This window comes from Orcinus orca, chromosome 13 (genome assembly GCF_937001465.1).
Source record: "Orcinus orca chromosome 13, mOrcOrc1.1, whole genome shotgun sequence".
Taxonomy (NCBI): domain Eukaryota; kingdom Metazoa; phylum Chordata; class Mammalia; order Artiodactyla; family Delphinidae; genus Orcinus; species Orcinus orca.
Window position 1 is genome coordinate 29,752,793 of NC_064571.1, and position 23,021 is coordinate 29,775,813.

At 42.9% G+C, this 23,021-nt stretch overlaps 1 protein-coding gene across 1 annotated transcript; it reads right to left on the bottom strand.

The window, feature by feature from the left end:
* Window positions 1–590: 590 nt before the first annotated feature.
* SPR (sepiapterin reductase) lies at window positions 591–6,328 on the bottom strand. Its single transcript, XM_004277070.3, has 3 exons — window positions 5,883–6,328; window positions 4,942–5,232; window positions 591–1,407 (listed from the first exon to the last, which is right to left on the bottom strand). Exons 1-3 carry the CDS (start codon window positions 6,202–6,204, stop codon window positions 1,217–1,219), a joined length of 804 nt encoding a protein of 267 aa, XP_004277118.1. The 5' UTR covers window positions 6,205–6,328; the 3' UTR covers window positions 591–1,216.
* Between the last annotated feature and the right edge of the window lie 16,693 nt (window positions 6,329–23,021).

Consider the following 23,021-nt stretch of genomic DNA (forward strand, 5'->3'; position numbering starts at 1 on the left):
GCTTCTCCCTCTTAGAATCTTGTCCACCTCCCCCAAAGGCATGTTGGTCCTAAGTCCACCCCACTGAGGACCAGGACCGTGGGCCAGATGGACGTTACCAGGAGGGCCCACGAAAGGCCCCCTTAAGAGCTGGGATCCACTCAGAGCATTGCCATGTGGATAAAGGGCAGAGTTGGGAATCCAAGCGAGCCAGGGAAAGTACCCTTCCCCAAGGGCTGGGGTAGCTGCGAGTCAAGCCCTGAATGCTGGATACTCTTTAAACAGGTGAAGGGTGAGGAAAGGGTAATAAAGACTGGGGTAAGAATAGGCAAAAGCATAAAGGAGGAACAGGTGTCTGGGCAAGTCACCTAGGCCAACTTTGTTTGAACTTGGGCTTACTACTGAGTGGAGCTCAGTGAGAAAAGGCAGATAGCCCCAAGACAACGCTGCAGGACATAAGGGCAGCACCCCAAGTTTGGATTAACTGCTTCAGGAACACCCCTTGGGTCCAGCAAACCAGGGACTTAGTCATGGGACCTGTACCAGAATCGAAAGCAGGCATTAATAAAGGACAATCCAAAAAATAAAATAAAATAAAACAAAATAAAAAATAAAGGACAATCCATGTTTTATTTGTATCTGCCTTTAACATGTACATAAACTCTCGGGGCCCTTTCCCCCATCTGGTGGATACATGGTAGGTTCTGGAGGGAGGAAGCATTAGAGTTAGGATACAGAGTTCACCTGAAGGTCCTGCTACCCTGAGCAAGGAGCTTCCCTGTGGGCTGAGACTTGCGCTGTCCTCCCTTCCCTCCAGGCCATCTGTGAATCGACAGAGGCCCTCCTATTTGGCCCTAGCTCATCCCCTCTTCCCCATGGACTCTTCCCTCCTGCCATGGGCAGAACCATCCTCCTTTTTTCAGTGTTTTAGCTTCTTGTCCTGTTTTTCCCATCCCTAAAATTCTATTCCTGGGGAGAGAGAACACCAGCAGCCATAACTTGTCTCTCCTAAGTCTACTCCTAACTCAAGGTGGTCAATACAGACTCCTGAGAACTGGGAACTCCAGCCACCTGGCACCCTCACAGCTGGCTGGATCCGAGGGCAGGACAGTAAGCATGAGTGTTTATCTGCGTAAGGCAGGGTTGGCAGTGCCACTGTAGCAGGATGTGGGGAGGCACAGGACTCCTGGGCATGCCTGAGAGGGGAAAGAAAGTCCTAAGAACCAAGGACGTGGGCTTATTCATCGTAGAAATCGACATGGGCTCCAGACTTGAACTTGTCCTTTTGCAGCAAATTCAGAAGTTTCTGGGCTGATATCCTGCAATCCACAAGTTCCCCTTTTGTCTTCAGATCCTGCAGCCTTTTTCGCAAGTCTGGGTCCACAGAGGTCTCCCGGGCTAACTGCTGCATGTCTGTGTCCAGGGGACCTAGGGGATGAAGAGAAGAAGATGAGGCAGGGGCCCATGATGTATGTGTGGAGTTGGGTGGAGTCAGGTGTGGCCAGAGGCAACGCCTCATCTTGGCTGACACATGGTCAGGATCGCCAAGACTCCACACTGTCACCACTGAGCTCCAGACTCAAATTTCATTGTCCACTAAACATGGTCCCTCTAGACCACCAAATCTACAGATTCACACTACCCTATCACCCCTTCCCCAAGCCCCAGCAGCCAAGTGCAGAGAGAGACACCATCCCCATGGGAGAAGAAGAGTGAAGTGAGCACCCAACCTCCTTGGGGGCTCCCGAGTCAGCCTGCTCCAGCACCAGGCCAACTCCCATGGCCCGAGGTGGCCCAGGGCCTGCCTCCAGAGATAGGCCCTGCCTATGAACCCAGGCCTCCAGCTCATCCTGACACCCAGCTCCAGTGGTCCCAGCAGCCCCAGGCACCTCCCAAAGCCCCAGGCAGCTCCTGGAACTCCAGGCTCCTAGAGGGCCCCTGAGAAGCCAGGCCCCTGATCCACTCCAGCACCAGCTGGCTCCCACGGCCTCAGGTGGTTCCCATGGCGCCAGGCTCCCATGAACCCAGGCTTCTGGCACACCCCAGCACTAGCCAACTCCCGTGGCCCTACATGGCTCCTGTAGGTCACAGTGTCTGTGAACCTAGGCTTTAGGTGGGCACTCTCAAACCAGACTCCCAGTTGGTCTAGTGCCAGGATGACTACTGTGGACCCAGGCTTTGTACCCACCCCAGCAACAGGCTGCCTTAGGACTCTAGTGGCAAAACTGCCACGGACATCACCAGATGACCCACCCAGAATCACTAAAAGAGTTGACTGGTGAAGGGCTCTGCCTACTGAACTCAGTCTATAAAGACTGGAAGAGGTGTCTACTTCCTCAAATGTACAAATACCAACACAAGGCCACAAGATCATGAATAATCAAGGAAACATGGCACCACTGAAGGAAAGTAATACAACTCTGATGACGGACCCTAAAGAAATGAGATGTATGAACTGCCTGACAAAGAATTCAGAATAATCCTCTTAAAGAAATTCTGTGAACTCTAAGAAAACACAGACACCTAAATGAAATTAGGAAAACAATGCATGAACAAAAAGAGAAGTTCAACAAAGAAACAGAAACCATTTGAAAAAAACAAAAACAACCCAAAATCTAGAGTTGAAGAATACAATGACTGAACTGAAGAATTTGACAGAGTTCAACAGCAGACTGAACCAAGCAGGAAAAATTAGTGAACTAGAAAACAGGGCATTTGAAATTATCTAGTCAGAGGAGCAAAAAGGAAAAAGAATGTAAAAGAGTGAAGAAAGACTACATGAACTAAGGATTACCATTAAAAGAAACAATCTCTGTATTATGGAGTCCCAGAGAGAAAAAAGGAACAGAAAGCTTAAAGAAATAATAGTTGAGAACTTCCCAAATCTCTGAGAAGAGATTTGCACATCCAAGTTTATGAAGCTAATATTTCAACCCCAAATTATCTTCTCCAAGACACCAGGACTAGATAGTTTCACTGGTAAACTGTGTCTGTTTTTTATGCCAATACCGTAATATTTTGATTACTGTAGCTTTGTAATATAGTTTGAAATCAAGGCAAGTGATGCTGGAGAACTTTGTTCTTCTTTCTCAAGATTGCTTTGGCTCATGAGGTTCCATACAAATTTTAGAATTGTTTGTTCTATTTCTGTGAAAAATGCCATTGGAAATTTGATAGGGATTGCATTAAATCTGTAGATTGGGTTGGATAGTATGGACATTTTAAAAATATTAATTCTTCCAATCCATGAGCATGGCAACTTTCCATTTTGTACCTTCTTCAAATTCTTTCATCAATGTCTTATAGTTTTCAGTTTGCAGGTCTTTTACCTCCTTGGTTAAATTTATTCCCAGGTATTTTATTCTGTTTGATGCAACTGTAAACGGGACTATTAATTTTTCTTTCTGATACTTCATTATTAGTGTATAGAAATGCAACTGATTTTTTACATTGTTTTGTATCCTGCAACTTTACTGAATTTGTTTATTAGTTCTAACAATTTTTTGGTGAAGTCTCTAGGGTTTCCTATATATAATACGTCATCTGCAAATAGAGACAGTTTTACCTCTTCCTTTCCAATTTGGATGCCTTTTATTTTTCTTGTCTAATTGCTCTGACTGGGACTTCCAATACTATGTTGAATAGAAGTGGGAAGAATGGCTTCCTTGTCTTGTTCCTGATCTTAGAGGAAAAGCTTTTAGCTTTTCACCATTGAGTATATTAGTTGTGGGCTTGTCAACTTCCTCACAATGTCCAGGGCAGCCCCCTGAAATGTAACCCAGTCACATGGCACTCTAGAGTTTGCTCTGCTCCTGACTATGGTTTCCATTTGCTCTCTGTTGACTGAGTGAGTCCTAGGCTGAACTCAGGGTGGGTGCTGAGTTGAATATTAGCTGCAAGAATAACTGTATTACATTAGGGAGGGACAGAAGGAGGATTGGGTACTAGAGAGCATAAGGAAGTAGAAACTGCATTGATCATGACCTTGGAGGCAAGGTTTGATCCTGGCTATGCTGCATCTGGACTTTGGTCAGGTTAATCTACCTCTTTGCCGCTAGGGTTCCAAGGGGAATAGACTACTGGATCTCTATCTAAGTTGCTCAGACATCATGCAACAGCTATGTCACCACCTTCTAATTCCAGCAACCTCAAACTGAAAACAGAAGCCTCACTCTTAACAAAGGTGTACAGTGGCATCAGGGTAGGATGATGAGAAACCAGACCAAGTACCACAAGACCCCCTACCCTTTAACTTTCATGAGGACGGGGCTCTATTTTATTTATCTCAGCATTCCCCAGTGTTCCAGCACAGTTCAGCATGGGATGGTCAGCATTCAACAATGTCTGTCTGCTCTTCATTCAGCTAACATTCACTGCAGACTGGCTCAGTGGGGTGCTTTACTAGGTGCTGGGGATATAAAGATGAATAGTGCATAATGCCTGCTTTCAAGGCCTTCCTATGCAGAGAGAGAAGTAGAGAAGTATATATAGATATAAAGATAATACAGTGTGATAAGTCCTATCTAACAATTACAAATGCTAACAATTAGATAGCCCTTCACAGTTTGGGATCACTTTTACATGTTTTACCTCATTCAGTCCTACAAACTGCCCTGTGAGACAGGTAGCATCTTCCCCGTTTCACATGAAGAAATGAGGTACAGGCCTGGAATTCAAATCCTAATCATCTCTCAAACTTTAACATCTCAGACTTTCTGGGCCCACCCTCAAGTCCAGGCAGCTGCCCACTCTCAATCCATACCTGATAGCTACAGCTCCCTGCCCCTGCCAGCACTAACTTTCTTGCAGCCTGTATTTCTCTTAAGGAGTGATGGGTCATGATTCAAGGACAAAATATTCTATGGGTCCTTTCCTGGAGGAGACAGAGAAGGCTCCTTGCCCAGTCTCCAAAGGGTAACCAGCCGGTTCTGGGGACAGGGATGGCAATAATGCTTCACCTACCTGGGGCATAGCTCAGCACCCTCACACTAGGTTCCTCTGCGGCCAGAACCTGGAACATCATGTTACGGGCAGCCTTCCCCGCACAGTACGGTGCCCAGCCCTTGAAGGGCTGCAGGGCACAGACGGACGAGATATTAACCACAGTCCTACTGAGGCCAGGACTATCCGGGAAGGCCTTCAGAATGCTGGAAGTCAGGCAGAGCATGGAGGTCAAGTTCAGAGCCCAGTAGTTGTTCACTTCAGCTGGGTCAGCCAGGTCTACGAAGCGTTTGGACACATCTCCAAGACTGCCTGAAAAAACAGACCTTAGGAATCACTCAGTGCAGGCAAGGTTTTCTCTTCTCCCAGCCCTCTTCAAACTCTTCCAGACACCTCCTTCCCATCCAGACCTAAAGGAGGAGTCTCCCTAGTGCTTCTGAAGACACCTCCCTCTTCCCAGCTCTGCAGACACGAATACCTGGGGAATCCACTCACCTGAAGCTTCAAAGTGAGAAAGCGCATGCCCTTCTCTGGGGCTGGGGCTGGGGACACGAATACCTGGGGAACCCACTCACCTGAAGCTTCAAAGTGAGAAAGCGCATGCCCTTTTCTGGGGCTGGGGTTCGGGGGAACTCTGGGGGCCATTTGGAGAAGTGGGGGAATTTACTTCTGCTGGGAGACCCCATGCCCTAACTCACGCCTCCGCCAGAGAGCGCTGAGCAAGACGATCAGAAAAGTTCTTGGCGTTGAAAGGTGAAGGGGGGAAGAAGGGGGAGAGAACGAGCCCCAGACATCACCAGGTCTTCCTCCACACCCCGCTGAAACTACGGCTTTCAGGCGTCTTTTCAGACTTCTAGGAGTCACCTTTAAAGCTCTAAGAGGCGGGGGTAGTGAAAGGGAGGGAAAACAGAACTGGACGCTAAGCAGTATGCCAAGCGCTCACACGCCGGCAGGCGTCTTACCGGCATTGTTGATGAGCAGCACTCGCTGCAGGCCTTCGGGCCTGGGGAGCTCGCGCAGGGCACCGAGCAGCTGCTGCAAGCCGGCCTCGGCGCTCAGGTCGGCGGTCACCCGCACGAGGCGCAGGCCGGGCCACTCGGCGCCCAGCTCGGCCTCCAGCTGCCGCAGCGCCTCGTCACTGCGGGCGCTTAGGACCAGCACGGAGCCAGGCGACAGCAGCGGGGCCAGGAGATGGGCCAGCGTCCATCCGAAGCCGCGGGAAGCCCCGGTCAGCACGCACAAAGCGCGCCCCAGGCCTCCCACCTTGCCGACGCAGCCCTCCATACCTCCTACCTCGGCAATCTTGAGCCGCGTCCCAAGACCCGGAAGTGGCCGGGGCCGCCGCGGTGGGAGGGGCCGCGGTGGGAGGAGGAGGAGGCCCCGCCCGGTGCGGGCGGGAACCTAAGGCTTCGGGCAGAGACCGGCCGCCCCTACTTTCTTTTGCAGTTGGCAGTGGAAGTGGAGTTGTCTGCAAACTCCGACAGAGCGCGAAAGCACTAAACCGGAAGGGCGGGAGGCGCGGCCCCCACCGGAAATCCTGGCCCAGTGCTGAGCGCGGGCCTCGTCCTTTACCCTGCTAGTCGGTTCAGTACCCCGCTGGGATGTATTCTCCTCCGAAGTCCAGACCCAACTTTCTTGCATAAGTGACTTCCTCCAGGTCAGGCCATCTTGCTCCTTGCTGGGCATCCCTGCACGTGGCACGTGCCAGTTTAGGGACTGGGGACCCTACTGGGCTGGGGAAACTCACCGCCCCCGGGAGCGACCTTTGGGAAAAACACAAGTCTCCCCTCCATCAGATGTAAGACCCTCTTCTCCCTACTTGGCTCTGTGATCGCACTGATTCCCCTGCCTCTGAGATTTCTCACTCCTTCTGTCCCTAACGGTCTGTGTTCCCAGGGATCCTGCACCCACTCATGCTACGCTCTTCCTAGTAGGCAATTCCATCTACTCCCACATTCGAGTTTTCGCAAATGATCATCTAAGTCTGTACGTCCAGGCCTGTGCTTCAGAAAACGCACATTTCCAGCTTTTTTCAAGGAGAGAGGGAAGATGGGAAAGTTGGCAGACAGCCCCAGATCTCCGTAAAAAAGGAGTCTCTTAAGAGATTAGCAAGGGCAGCAAGCAACCTCCATAGCGCAGCCCAAGTCCTCACAGTGCTGTTCCTGTCCTGGGGACAGACAGCAAAATTGCCTTTCAAGGATCCTAGCAAAATGCATTTTGCTCCCTTGTTCTTTGGGCTGTCATTATAAACACCAGAACAATTTGGGGGAAGCTTCTCACTTTCCACTTAGGTGCCTTTACCACAAACTTTTTGTAAAATGTACAGCCCAGACTGTACATCACTGTGGAACATATTCTAAGAAAAAATGAAACTGCAAAATTTAGTAGATTATTTGTTAACATAGCATAGTATTATTTTGAAACTATTTTATGTAAAATATGACAAAGAAAACAAGTAATTATGCTAACTGATATTAGGAGCCAAGATTTTCAGTGTTAGAGAAAAGAGACCAAGAATGAATTCAAGGAAGTTAAGGGAACAATCTCTAAGTTTTTGAATTGGAAACCAGAAAATTGTAGAATTTACTTTTACCATTAAATTAAAATTACTTTTAATGTATTACTTACATTAAAATTAATGTATTACATTAATTTAATTTTAATGTATTACTTACATTGTATTACATTGTAAGTAATACATTGTAATTACTTACAATGTATTACTTACATTAAAATTACTTTTACCATTTTCTCTTCTGATGTGTTGGTTCTCCAATACCTACTGTAACAGAGAAAAACAAACCTAACTCCATATTGAATCTTCCTTTAGCTCTGACTTTTGTCCTCTGTTGTCTGTGCTTTTGTCATGCTGGCTCTGCACCTTTTGTAAAAGAATGTTGCCTATAGCCTGAAATATACAGGATTGCCCATTCTCAAGACTCTGACCTTTAAAGGTATATCACTCTTATTCACATAGAAATAAAAAGCTGCAGAACAGAGAATAACATTTGTCTTGTTGGAGGTTTATAGAAACATTTAGACAGACCTACTGGACACCCACAAGGACAAAGGATTCCAGCACCAAGAAGTTTGCAACAACCAGCCACACCCCCCACCCCTTTTAGTATAAATGAAACCTGAATTCTAACTCTGGTAAGATGGTTCTTTAGGACACTAGTCCACCATCTTCTCAGTCTGCTGCCTTTTTTCTTTTAAGTTTATTTTTATTTATTATTTTTGGCCGTGTTGGGTCTTCATTGCTGCACGTGGTGGGCTTTCTCTTGTTGTGGCGAGTGGGGGCTACTCTTCATTGAGGTGAATGGGCTTCTCATTGCGGTGGCTTCTCTTGTTGCAGAGCATGGGCTCTAGGCATGTGGGCTTCAGTAGTTGCAGAATGCAGCCTTCAGTAGTTGTGGCATGCAGGTTCAATTGTTGTGGCTCGCAGCTCTAGAGCGCAGTCTCAGTAGTTGTGGAGCACGGGCTTAGTTGCTCTGCAGCGTGGGGGAATCTTCCTGGACCAGGGCTTGAACCGGTGTCCCCTGCATTGGCAGGTGCATTCTTAACCACTGTGCCACCAGGAAAGCGCCCTCTGCTGGCTTTCTGAATAAAGTTGCTATTCCTTGCTCTAACACCTCTACTCTCAATTCATTGGCCTTTTGTGCAGCAAGCAACATGTGCTTGGACTCGGTAACACTATGACAATCCTTTTTAAGAGTTCTCCCTGCAACAGTGGTAGAGATTAAAGTGGTGCTGGATTAAGTCTACAATTGTGTTTTGTTTGGCCAATGGGGCTTTCTTTTTTCTTTTAAAATTTGAGGTGACATTTCTAAAGTGGAAGATTTTACATAGTATCAGAATCTCCAGCTTCTTTTGAGTAATAGGAATGTCTGGCAAACTGGGTTCTGATTGAGGTAAGCAATAGTGCCTCTTGGAAAGGAGACTGTCCTCCAGTTTGCCAAGATTTTCATCACTCATGGGTGTAGGCATTTTTGTTTCCCACTAATGATGCATAGCTGAATTCTTACCCAGTGGTAATGGTCAAAACATTTAACAGCCAGGGCATTGTGCTGGATTGTGGAGAGGTGGGTCTCAGGAGAGGTGAGGAGGCTTTTGATGTTTGAACACAAGTTGGACTATGTATAGCTGTATATCATTTGAGGCTTTCCTGCTTTTCACTTATCTGTTAAGGATGGAAGATACAGATTTTAAATTTGATTGCTCCAAAGCTAAACTCTCCTGTACTGCCCCAATGGCCTACTCTTTAAATAAATTTTAATAGCTTTTCCCTGCTCTCAGGCCTCAGAAAATAGGTTGGTGAAAGCACAATCCCATCCATCCATTCATTTGGCATTTATTGAATTTCTACCTTGTGCCAGGCTTTGAAGAAAGGAGGGAACAATGAAGGGATGGCTAAAAGTCAAACCTAGCCTCTTCTAAACCTAGCTGCTTGTAGGAGGAACCATTTGGAAATAGCACCCGAAGAGAGTGTGGTTTGCCTTGACTGGGAGAGAGACTGGAAAATTTTTCTTTTCTGAGAAAGATGATTATCTGCCATACACCTCCTCCCACTATCAGTCTTATTTCAAGTAATATTTCAGTAATTTGTGAATAATATTTCAGGGGCAACACAACCCATAGAATTCATTTAACAGTAGCACAGTGGTTTCCAGATTTGTCTACACATTGGAGTCACTGGGGAACTTCAAAACACTGATGCTTCTGTCCCACAGGCCTGGATTTGGGAATTTTTTATTCAATTTATTTAAACTAAAAAAACAAACAAACCCAGTTCACCCATTTCTCCCACCTCCACCCCCCGCCTCTTGCAACCACCAATCTGTTCTCTGTATCTCTCAGCTTGGTTTTTGGTTTTGTTTTGTTTTGTTATTAGAGTCCAGATATAAAAGAGATCATATTGTATTTGTCTTTGTCTGACTAATTTCACTTAGTATAATGCCCTTGAGGTCCGTCCATGTTGTTGAAAATGGCAAGATTTCATTCTTTTTTTATAGCTGAATGATATTCCACTGTATAGATATGCCACAATTTTTGAATCCATCCTTGGACACTTAGGTTGTTTCCATATCTTGACTATTGTAAATAATGCTGCAATGAACACGGGGTGCATATATCTTTTCAAATTAGTATTTTTGTTTTCATTGGATAAATACCCAGAAGTGGAATTGCTGGATCTTATGGTAGTTCTATTTTTAATTTTTTTGAGGAACCTCTATACTGTTTTCTGTAGTGGCTGCACCAATTTGTATTCCCACCAACAGTGCACAAGTGTTCCCTTTTCTCCACAACATCACCAACACGTGTTTCTTATCTTTTTGATAATAGCAATTCTAACAGGTATGAAGTGATATCTCATTGTGGTTTTGATTTGCATTTCCCTGATGATTAGTGATGTTGAGCATCTTTTCATGTGTCTGTTGTCCACCTGTATGTCTTCTTTGGAAAAATGTCTATTCAGATCTTCTGTCCATTTTTTAATTGGATTGTTTGGTTTTTTGCTTCTGAGTTGTGTGATAGTTTGTTTTAGCCCCTTATCAGATATATGATTTGCAATTATTTCTCTCGTTCAGTGGGTTTGTGTTTTTGTTTTGTTGATGGTTTCCTTTGCTGGGCAGAAGCTTTTTTTTTTTTTTTTTTTGAGGTATGCGGGCCTCTCACTGTTGTGGCCTCTCCCGTTGCGGAGCACAGGCTCTGGACGCGCAGGCTCAGCAGCCATGGCTCACAGGCCCAGCTGCTCTGCGGCATGTGGGATCTTCCCGGACTGGGGCACGAACCCGCGTCCCCTGCATCGGCAGGCGGACTCTCAACCACTGCGCCACCAGGGAAGCCCCAGAAGCTTTTTTGTTTGATACCATCTCACTTGTTTATTTTTGCTTTTGTTGCCTTTGCTTTTGGTGTCAGATTCAAACAATCATTGCCAAGACCAATGTCAAGGAGCATACAGCTTATGTTTTCTTTTAGAGATCTTATGGTTTCAAGTCTTACATTCAAGTCTTTAATCCATTTTAAGTTCATTTTTTGTGTATGGTGTAAGATAGTGGTTAAGTTTCACTCTTTTGCATATGGCTGTCCAACTTTCCCAACACCAGTTATTGAAGAGATTGTCCTTTCCCTGTTGTGTATTTTTGGCCCGTTTGTCATAAATTAATTAACCAAATTTATGGGTTTATACCTGGGCTCTCTGTTCTGTTCCATTGATCTGTGGGTCTGTTTTTATGCCAATACTATACTGTTTCAATGATGATAGCTTTGTGATATAGTTTGAAATCAGGGAGCATAATGACTTCAGCTTTGTTGTTTTTTCTCAAGAATTTTCTCTAGAAATTTTTAAAAGCTCTCCAGGTGATTCTAATGTGCAAACAAGTTTGGGAGCTACTGCAATAGCAATTGGCAGTAACATTTTTTTTTAAGGGTACAAATGCCTGAAAGGTAAGAAATATGTTAAAATAAATTTAAAAGCTTAAACCTGATAAAGGCCTTTAGAAGAAAAATTAGTGAAATTTGAATAAGATCTGTAGGTTAGCTACTGATATTGTATCATTTCCTGATTTTGACCATTGAGCTATTGTTATGTAAGAGAATGTCCTTCTTTTTGGAAATATACTAAAGTATTTAGAGGTAAAGTGCCCTTTATATATAACTTAGTCTCAAAAGTTTCAGAACAAAAATAGAATGAATAAAGCAAACGTAGTAAACCATTAACATTTGGGAAACCTGGGTTAAAGGTATATGGTTCTTAATACTATTTTTGCAATTTTTAAAGGTCTGAAATTATTTCTAAATAGAAACTTAAAAAAAATTAACCATACTTACAACTCAATGTTAAAAAGACAAATAAAATTGAAGAATAAATTAACAAAGCAGGAAAATCCAGAATGTGAGACTTTCTGCAGAACATCAGTCAGTTTCTTTGAGTCAATGGCATGAAAAAAAGGTGGTAGGGACAGCTTTATATTAAAAAGACATGACAACTCAATTAAAAATATGGATCTTGTTTGGATTCTGATTCAAGCAAACCAATGTAAAATATATATTTTAAATAATTGAGGACATTTCAATATACTTGGTATTAGATGATGTCAATGATTTACTGTTATTTTTTTAGGTGTAATAATGCATGTGGTTACATAAGAAAATGATGACTTTTTTGGAAAATGAAGAAAATGATGAAATTTATTTTGATTTCTTCTGTGAGTTGATTACTCATGCTCTTTGCCCATTTTTCTATTAGGCTTTCTACTTCTGGGCTTCTTTGTGTTTTATTTATTTATTTTTAATTTATTTTAAATACTTATTATTTTTAATAATAATTTTTATTTATTTTTAATAATAATTTTTATTATTTTTAATATTTATTATTTATTTATTTATTTTTCTTTGTTCCATTTTTTCCCCTATTGATTTGGAAGTTACAGATTCTGTTTTTAGTCTACCAATAGTTACTTTTGAAATAAAATTGTAAAAGTGTGAACTTTTATTTTTCTATTAGTATTAAAACCAAAACATTATACTTTGGGGAAAACAATATGACTGAATTTTGGAGGCAAACAGACCTGGTTGGAATCCCGGCTCTATCTCTTACTGTGAAAACTTGGCCAGGTCAAATGACATGTTTAAAGGTCGATTACTTTATAGGCTTGTTTACTCAACATTGCACAAATATTTGTTAAGTGCCTAACATGAACCAGGAAATGGGCTAGGCTCTGGAGATGTAATGATGAGCAACTCAGACAATCTCAGTGTTCATAGTGGGTAGAATAAGGCAGCTAAATATAAGGCACTTAGTCTATTGCTTTATAATACAATAAATAGTAGATATTATTATTATTACATCTCCATATTATGAGAGATTTAACATATTTTAATTCCTCCACACCTTCCCATGCACCAGCTTTTCAAAAACAATTTATATGGCCTTTAGATTCAACTTAATAATATTTATTTCATACATTATGTCCTCTTCGGGAATTATTTTTGATATCTTTACTGTTTTATCAGCATGGAAAAGAAGTATTTAAACACTGACTCTGGCTGAGTCAAGATGGCGGAGTAGGAGGATGCAAAGTTCCCGTCTCCCCACAACTAGGGCACCTAGGAGATGCTGGTGGGGGACCTCGACACCCAAGGGGATGGGAGGAACCCCGAATGACCAGGTAGGATATGGGGGGTGGGGAGCGAGGGGGGAGGAGAAGAGGAGGCCAGATGGGACCAGTGCCCCTGAGGGGTGACTAGGGGAGGGGTTCCTGCACCAGGCGGGATCCTTGGGGATTGGAGGATCAGGGAGGGAACGCAGCTGTTTCCCCCGCCCATGCAGGCCCTGGGAAGCCTGCTGGGCTCCCGGGCCTGGTCCTCTGCCTTCCGGGGCCCCCTCCGGCCGTGTGGGTCCTAGGGTCATGGTTGAGGGGGGAAAGAAGAGGAGAGGTGGATGGGGAGGGACCCTCTGGAATCAGAGGATCAGGGGAACTGCAGCTAGCATTTCCCTGCCCATGGAGGCCCCGGAAAGCCTGCTGGGGTCCCAGGCCTGGTCCTCCACCCTCCGAGGCCCCCTCCAGCCGCATGGGTCCAAGGGGCGTGGGAGTGAGGGGGGGAAGAAGAGTAGAGGCAAACAGGGGAAGAACCCTCCAGGACCAGAGGATGGGGGGGGGAACATTTCCCCCACCCACTCAGCCCCCAGGGAGTGTGCTGAGGTCCTGGCCTGACCATCTGCACTCAGAGGCTGGAGGCATTCTAGGGCCCCTCTGCCCACACTAAGACTAAGCCCCACCGCCAACCCCCAGGGCCTTAGGTGACCACAAGGGTCCTAAGCCTAGACCCCGCTCCCCGCCTAAACCACCCACCCACCCAAGTCTCTCCCACCCACAGCCAAGGCCTTTTCTGGCCTTTATTTTCCCTTCTTTTTTGCTTTTGTGGCTCTGTTTTACCTTCCAGTTGTTGTTTCATCTATATTTTTATTTTTTTTGACATATCTGTTAGTTTTCTAACCTTATTTTATTTTTACTTTTTGTTATTGTTCTGCTCGTTTTTTCTTTTCTCTTTTTTTTCTTTTTTGCCACCCCTCTCCCCCAAGGCTTGCAGGATCTTGGTTCATGGGCCAGGGGTCGGGCCTGAGCTCCTGTGGTGGGAGGAAACTGGACAGCTACATGTAAAAGAATGAAATTAGAACACCATCTAACACCATACACAAAAATAAACTCAAAATGGATTAAAGACCTAAATGTAAGACCAGACACTATAAAACTCTTAGAGAAAAATAGAGGAAAAATGCTCTTTGATATAAACCACAGTGAGATCTTTTTTGACCCACCTCCTAGAGTAATGAAAAGAAAAAGAAAAAGAAACAAATGGGACCTAATTAAACTTAAAAACTTTTGCACAGCAAAGGAAACCATAAACAAGACGAAAAGACAACCCTCAGAATGGGAGAAAATATTTGCAAATGAAGCAACAGACAACGGATTAATCTCCAAAATATACAAACAGCTCATGGAGCTCAATATTGAAAAAACAAACAACCCAATCAAAAAATGGGCAGAAGACCTAAGTAGACATTTCTCCAAGGAGGATATACAGATGGCCAAGGGGCACATGAAAGGATGCTCAACATCACTAATTATTAGAGAAATGAAAATCAAAACTACATTCTGACCTCACACTGGTCAGAATGGCCATCATCAAATGATCTACAAACAATAAATGCTGGAGAGGGTGTGGAGAAAAGGAAACCCTCTTGCACTGTTGGTGGGAATGTAAATTGGTGCAGCCACTATGGAGAACACTATGGAGTTTCCTTAAAAAACTAAAAATAGAAGTGCCATATGACCCAGCAATCCCACGACTACTATATACATATATATATATACATATATATACATACATATATACTGGGCATATACCCTTAGAAAACCATAATTCAAAAGGACACATGGAGAGGAGCTTCAAGATGGCAGAAGAGTAAGATGCGGAGATCACCTTCCTCCCCACAAATACATCAGAGATACATCTGCATGTGGAACAACTCCTACAGAACACCTACTGAACGCTGGCAGAAGACCTCAGACTTCCCAAAAGGCAAGAAACTCCCCACGTACCTGGGTAGGGCAAAAGAAAAGAGAAAAAAGAGAGACAAAAGAATAGGGACAGGACCTGCACCAGTGGGAGGGAGCTGTGAAGGAGGAAAGGTTTCCACACACTAGAAGCCCCTTCGCGGGCTGAGATTGCGGGTAGCAGAGGTGGAAGCTTCAGAGCCATGGAGGAGAGCACAGCCACCGGGGTGCGGAGGGCAAAGTGGAGAGATTCCTGCACAGAGGATCGGTGCCGACCAGCACTCACCAGCCTGAGAGGATTGTCTGCTCACCCGCCGGGACGGGCTTGGGCTTCAGAGGTCGGATTCCAGGGAGAGGACTGGGGTTGGCTGCGTGAACACAGCCTGAAGGGGTTAGTGCGCCACGGCTAGCCGGGAGGGAGTCCGGGAAAAGTCTGGAGCTGCCGAAGAGACAAGAGACTTTCTCTTGCCTGTTTGTTTCCTGGTGCGCGAAGAGAGGGGATTCAGAGCGCTGTTTAAAGGAGCTCCAGAGACAGGCGTGAGCCGCGGCTCTCAGCGCGGACCCCAGAGACGGGCGTGAAACGCTAAGGCGGTCACTGCCGCGACCAAGCAGCCTGTGTGCAAGCACAGATCACTATCCACACGTCCCCTCCCGGGAGCCTGTGCGGACCGCCACTGCCAGGGTCCCGTGATCCAGGGACAACTTCTCTGGGAGAACACATGGCATGCCTCAGGCTGTTGCAACGTCATGCCGGCCTCTGCGGCTGCAGGCTCGAGGCCTCTGCAGGCTCACCCTGCACTCCATACCCCTCCCTACCCCCGGCCTGACTGAGCCAGAGCTCCCGAATTAGCGGCTCCTTTAACCCCGTCCTGTCTGAGCGAAGAACAGACGCCCTCAGGCCACCTACACACAGAGGAGGGTCCAAATCCAAAGCTGAACCCCAGGAGCTGTGCGAATAAAGAAGAGAAAAGGAAATTTCTCCCAGCAGCCTCAGGAGCAGCAGACTAAATCTCCACAATCAACTAGATGTACCCTGCATCTGTGGAATACCTGAAGAGGCAACCAATCATCCCAAATTGAGGAGGTGGACTTTGGGAGCAATGATATATATATTTTTTTCCCCTTTTTCTCTTTTAGTGAGTGTGTATGTGTATGCTTCTCTGTGTGGTTTTGTCTGTATTGCTTTGCTTTTACCAATTGTCCTAGGGTTCTGTCTGTCCGTTTTTTTTTTTACTTAAAAAATTTTTTTCTTAATGATTATTCTTTTTTTTTTGCGGTACGCTGGCCTCTCATCATTGTGGCCTCTCCCGTTGCAGAGCACAGGCTCCGGACGCGCAGGCTCAGCGGCCATGGCTCACGGGCCCAGCCGCTCCACGGCATGTGGGATCTTCCCGGACCGGGGCACGAACCCGTGTCCCCTGCATCGGCAGGCGGACTCTCAACCACTGCGCCACCAGGGAAGCCCAATGATTATTCTTTATTTCAATGACTTTTTAATTTTATTTTATCATCTTTCTTTCTTTCTTTCTTTCTTTATTTTCTCACTCTTATTCTGCACCGTGTGGATGACAGGCTCTTGGTGCTCCAGCCAGACGTCAGGGTTGTGCCTCTGAGGTGGGAGAGCCAAGTTCAGGACACTGGTCCACAAGAGACCTCCCAGCTCCACGTAATATCAAACGGCAAAAATCTCTCAGAGATCTCCATCTCAACACCAAGACCCAGCTCCACTCAACGACCAGCAAGCTACAGTGCTGGACACCCTATGCCAAACAACTAGCAAGACAGGAATACAACCCCACCCATTAGCAGAGAGGCTGCCTAAAATCATAATAAGGCAACAGACACCCCAAAACACACCACCAGACGTGGACCTGCTCACCAGAAAGACAAGATCCAGCCTCATCCACCAGAACGCAGGCACTAGTCCCCTCCACCAGGAAGCCTACACAACCCACTGATCCAACCTTAGCCACTGGGGACAGACACCAATAACAACAGGAACTACGAACTTGCAGCCTGTGAAAAGGAGACCCCAAACACAGTAAGTTAAGCAAAATGAGAAGACAGAGAAACACACAGCAGGTGAAGGAGTAAGGCAAAAACCCACCAGACCTAACAAATGAAGAGGAAATAGGCAGTCTCACTGAAAAAGAATTCAGAATTATGATAGTAAAGATGATCGAAAATCTTGGCAATAGAATGGAGAAAATAAAAGAAACATTTAACAAGGACCTAGAAGAACTAAACATGAAAAGATGAAACAAACAATGATGAACAAAACAATAAATGAAATTAAAAATTCTCTAGAAGGGATCAATAGCAGAATAACTGAGGCAGAAGAACGGATAAGTGACCTGGAAGATAAAATAGTGAAAATAACTACTGCAGAGCATAATAAAGAAAAAAGAATGAAAAGAATTGAGGACAGTCTTAGAGAGCTCTGGGATAACATTAAACACACCAACATTCGAATTATAGGGGTTCCAGAAGAAGATGAGCAAAAGAAAGGGACAGAGAAAATATTTGAAGAGATTATAGTTGAAAACTTCACCAATATGGGAAATGAAATAGTTAATCAAGTCCAGGAAGCACAGAGAGTCCCATATAGGATAAATCCAAGGAAAAACATGCCAAGCCACATATTAATCAAACCATCAAAAATTAAATACAAAGAATAAATATTAAAAGTAACAAGGGAAAAACAACAAATAACATGTAAGGGAATCCCCATAAGGTTAACAGCTGATCTTTCAGCAGAAACTCTGCAAGCCAGAAGGGAGTGGCAGGACATGTTTAAAGTAATGAAGGAGAAAAACATACAAAGATTACTCTACCCAGCTAGGATCTCACTCAGATTTGATGGAGAAATTAAAAGCTTTACAGAGAAGCAAAAGCTAAGAGTATTCAGCACCACCAAACCAGCTTTACAACAAGTGCTAAAGGAACTTCTCTAGGCAGGAAGCCCAAGAGAAGGAAAAGACCTACAATAGCAAACCCAAAACAGTTAAGAAAATGGTAATAGGAACATACATATTGATAATTACCTTAAATGTAAATGGATTAAATGCTCCAACCAAAAGACATAGACTGGCTGAATGGATACAAAACAAGACCCACATATATGCTGTCTACAAGAAGCCCACTTCAGACCTAGAGACACATACAGACTGAAAGTAAGGGGATGGAAAAAGATATTCCATGCAAATGGAAATCAAAAGAATGCTGGAGTAGCAAGTCTCATATCAGACAAAATAGACTTTAAAATAAAGACTATTACAAGACACAAAGAAGGATACTACATAATGATCAAGGGATCAATCCAAGAAGAAGATATAACAATTGTAAATATCTATTCACCCAACATAGGAGCACCTCAATACATAAGGCAAACACTAACAGCCATAAAAGGGGAAACGGACAGTAACACAATCATAGTAGGGGACTTTAACACCGCACTTTAACCAATGGACTGATCATCCAAAATGAAAATAAATAAGGAAAAACAAGCTTTAAATGATACATTAAACAAGATGGACTTAATTGATATTTATAGGACATTCCATCCAAAAACAACGGAATACACATTCTTCTCAAGTGCCCATGGAACATTCTCCAGGACAGATCGTATCTTGGGTCACAAATCAAGCCTTGGTAAATTTAAGAAAATTGAAATCATATCAAGTATCTTTTCTGACCACAACGCTATGAGACTAGGTATCAATTACAGGAAAAAATCTGTAAAAAATGCAAACACATGGAGGCTAAACAACACACTATTTTTTTTTTAACATCTTTATTAGAGTATAATTGCTTTACAGTGGTGTGTTGTTTCTGCTTTATAACAAAGTGAATCAGTTATACATATACATATGTTCCCATATCACTTCCCTCTTGCATCTCCCTCCCTCCCACCCTCCCTATCCCACCCCTCTAGGTGGTCACAAAGCACCGAGCTGATCTCCCTGTGCTATGCGGCTGCTTCTCACTAGCTATCTATTTTACGTTTGGTAGTGTATATATGTCCATGCCACTCTCTCACTTTGTCCCAGCTTACCCTTCCCCTTCCCCGTATCCTCAAGTCCAATATCTAGTAGGTCTGCATCTTTATTCCCGTCTTGCCCCTAGATTCTTTGGACCTTTTTTTTTTTCTTTTTTTAGATTCCATATATATGTGTTAGCATATGGTATTTGTTTTTCTCTTTCTGACTTACTTCACTCTGTATGACAGTCTCGAGGTCCATCCACCTCACCACAAATAACTCAGTTTCGTTCCTTTTTATGGCTGAGTAATATTCAATTGTATATATATGCCACATCTTCTTTATCCATTCATCTGTTGATGGACACTTAGGTTGCTTCCATGTCCTGGCTCTTGTAAACAGAGCTGCAATGAACATTGTGGTACATGACTCTCTTTGAATTATGGTTTTCTCAGGGTATATGCCCAGTAGTGGGATTGCTGGGTTGTATGGTAGTTCTATTTTTAGTTTTTTAAGGAACCTCCATACTGTTCTCCATAGTGGCTGTATCAGTTTACATTCCCACCAACAGTGCAAGAGGGTTCCCTTTTCTTCACATCCTCTCCAGCATTAATTGTTTGTAGATTTTTTGTTGATGGCCATTCTGACTGGTGTGAGATGATATCTCATTGTAGTTTTGATTTGCCTTTCTCTAATGATTAATGATGTTGAGGATTCTTTCATGTGTTTGTTGGCAGTCTGTATATCTTCTTTAGAGAAATGTCTATTTAGGTCTTCTGCCCATTTTTGCATTGGGTTGTTTGTTTTTTTGTTATTGAGCTGCATGAGTTGCTTGTATATTTTGGAGATTAATCCTTTGTGCGTTGCTTCATTTGTAAATATTTTCTCCCATTCTGAGGGTTGTCTTTTCATCCTGTTTATGGTTTCCTTTGCTGTGCAGAAGGTTTTAAGTTTAATTAGGTCCCATTTGTTTATTTTTCTTTTTATTTTCATTAGTCTAGGAGGTGGGTCAAAATGGAACTTGCTCTGATTTATGTCATAGAGTGTTCTGCCGATGTTTTCCTCTAAGAGTTTGATGGTGTCTGGCCTTACATTTAGGTCTTTAATCCATTTTGAGTTTATTTTTGTGTATGGTGTTAGGGAATGTTCTAAATTCATTGTTTTACATATAGCTGTCCAGTTTTTCCAGCACCACTTATTGAAGAGGCTGTGTTTTCTCCACTGTATATTCTTGCCTCCTTTATCAAAGATAAGGTGACCATATGTGTGTGGGTTTATCTCTGTGCTTTTTTATCCTGTTCCATTGATCTATATTTCTTTTTTTGTGCCAGTACCATACTGTCTTGATTACCGTTGCTTTGTAGTATAGTCTGAAGTCAGGGAACCTGATACCTCCAGCTCTGTTTTTCTTTCTCAAGATTGCTTTGGCTATTCGGGGTCTTTTGTGTTTCCATATGAATTGTGAAATTTTTGTTCTAGTTCTGTGAAAAATGCCAGTGGTAGTTTGATAGGGATTGCACTGAATCTGTACATTGCTTTGGATAGTAGAGTCATTTTCACAATGTTGATTCTTCCAATCCAAGAACATGGTATATCTCTCCATCTGTTTGTATCATATTTAATTTCTTTCATTAATGTCTTATAAATTTCTGCATACAGGTCTTTTGTCTCCTTAGGTAGGTTTATACCTAGATATTTTATTCTTTTTGTTGTAGTGGTAAATGAGAGTGTTTTCTTAATTTCACTTTCAGATTTTTCATCATTAGTGTATAGGAATGCAAGAGATTTCTGTGCATTAATTTTGTATCCTGCTACTTTACCAAATTCATTGATTAGCTCTAGTAGTTTTCTGCTAGCATCTTTAGGATTCTCTATGTATAGTATCATGTCATCTGCAAACAGTGACAGCTTTACTTCTTCTTTTGCAATTTGGATTACTTTTATTTCTTTTTCTTCTCTGATTGCTGTGGCTAAAACTTCCAACACTATGTTGAATAATAGGGGTGAGAGTGGGCAACCATGTCTTGTTCCTGATCTTAGTGGAAATGGTTTCAGTTTTTCAGCATTGAAGATGATGTTGGCTGTGAGTTTGTCATATATGGCCTTTATTATGTTGAGGAAAGTCCCCTCTCTGCCTACATTCTGGAGGGTTTTTATCATAAATGGGTGTTGAATTTTGTCGAAAACTTTCTCTGCATCTTTTGAGATGATCATATGGTTTTTGTCCTTCAATTTGTTAATATGGTGTATCATGTTGATTGATTTGCATATATTGAAGAATCCTTGCATTCCTGGGATAAACCCCACTTGATCGTGGGGTATGATCCTTTTAATGTGCTGTTGGATTCTGTTTGCTAGTATTTTGTTGAGGATTTTTGCATCTATGTTTATCAGTGATATTGGCATACAGTTTTCTTTCTTTGTGACATCTTTGCCTGGTTTTGGTATCAGGGTGATGGTGGCCTTGTAGAATGAGTTTGGGAGTGTTCCTCCCTCTACTATATTTTGGAAGAGTTTGAGAAGGATAGGTGTTAGCTCTTCTCTAAATGTTTGATGGAATTCACCTGTGAAGCCATCTGGTCCTGGACTTTTGTTTGGTGGAAATTTTTAATCACAGTTTTAATATCAGTGCTTGTGATTGGTCTGTTCATATTTTCTATTTCTTCCTGGTTCAGTCTCGGCAGGTTGTGCATTTCTAAGAATTTGTCCATTTCTTCCAGGTTGTCCAGTTTATTGGCATATAGTTGCTTGTAGTAATGTCTCATGATCCTTTGTATTTCTGCAGTGTCAGTTGTTACTTCTCCTTTTTCATTTCTAATTCTATTGATTTGAGTCTTCTCCCTTTCTTTCTTGATAAGTCTGGCTAATGGTTTATCAAATTTGTTTATCTTCTCAAAGAACCAGTTTTTAGTATTATTGATCTTTGCTATTGTTTCCTTCATTTCTTTTTCATTTATTTGTGATCTGATCTTAATGATTTCTTTCCTTCTGCTAACTTTGGGGGTTTTTTGTTCTTCATTCTCTAATTGCTTTACATGTAAGGTTAGGTTGTTTATTTGAGATGTTTCTTGTTTCTTAAGGTAGGCTTGTATAGCTCTAAACTTCCCTCTTAGAACTGCTTTTGCTGCATCCCATCGGTTTTGGGTTGTCGTGTTTTCATTGTCATTTGTTTCTAGGTATTTTTTAATTTCCTCTTTGATATCTTCAGTGATCTCTTGGTTATTAAGTAGTGTGTTGTTTAGCCTCCACGTTTTTGTATTTCTTACAGATTTTTTCCTGTAATTGATATCTAGTCTCATAGCGTTGCGGTCGGTAAAGATACTTGATATGATTTCAATTTTCTTAAATTTACCAAGGCTTGATTTGTGACCCAAGATGTGATCTATCCTGGAGAATATTCCATAAGCACTTGAGAAGAAAGTGTATTCTGTTGTTTTTGGATGGAGTGTCCTATAAATATCAAGTCTGTCTTGTTCTTGTTTAATGTATCATTTAAAGTTTGTGTTCCTTTATGTTCATTTTGGATGATCTGTCCATTGGTTAAAGTGCGGTGTTAAAGTCCCCTACTATGATTGTGCTACTGTCAATTTCCCCTTTTATGGCTGTTAGCATTTGCCTTATGTATTGAGGTGCTCCTATGTTGGGTGAATAAATATTTACAATTGTTATATCTTCTTCTTGGATTGATACCTTGATCATTATGTAGTGTCCTTCTTTGTCTCTTGTAATAGTCTTTGTTTTAAAGTCTATTTTGTCTGATATGAGACTTGCTACTCCAGCTTTCTTTTGATTTCCATTTGCATGGAATATCTTTTTCCATCCCCTCCCTTTCAGTCTGTATGTGTCCCTAGGTATGAAGTGGGTCTCTTGTAGACAGCATATATATGGGTCTTATTTTTGCATCCATTCAGCCAGTCTATGTCTTTTGGTTGGAGCATTTAATCCATTTACATTTAAGGTAATTATCGATATGTATGTTCCTATTACCATTTTCTTAACTGTTTTGGGTTTGCTATTGTAGGTCTTTTCCTTCTCTTGGGCTTCCTGCCTAGAGAAGTTC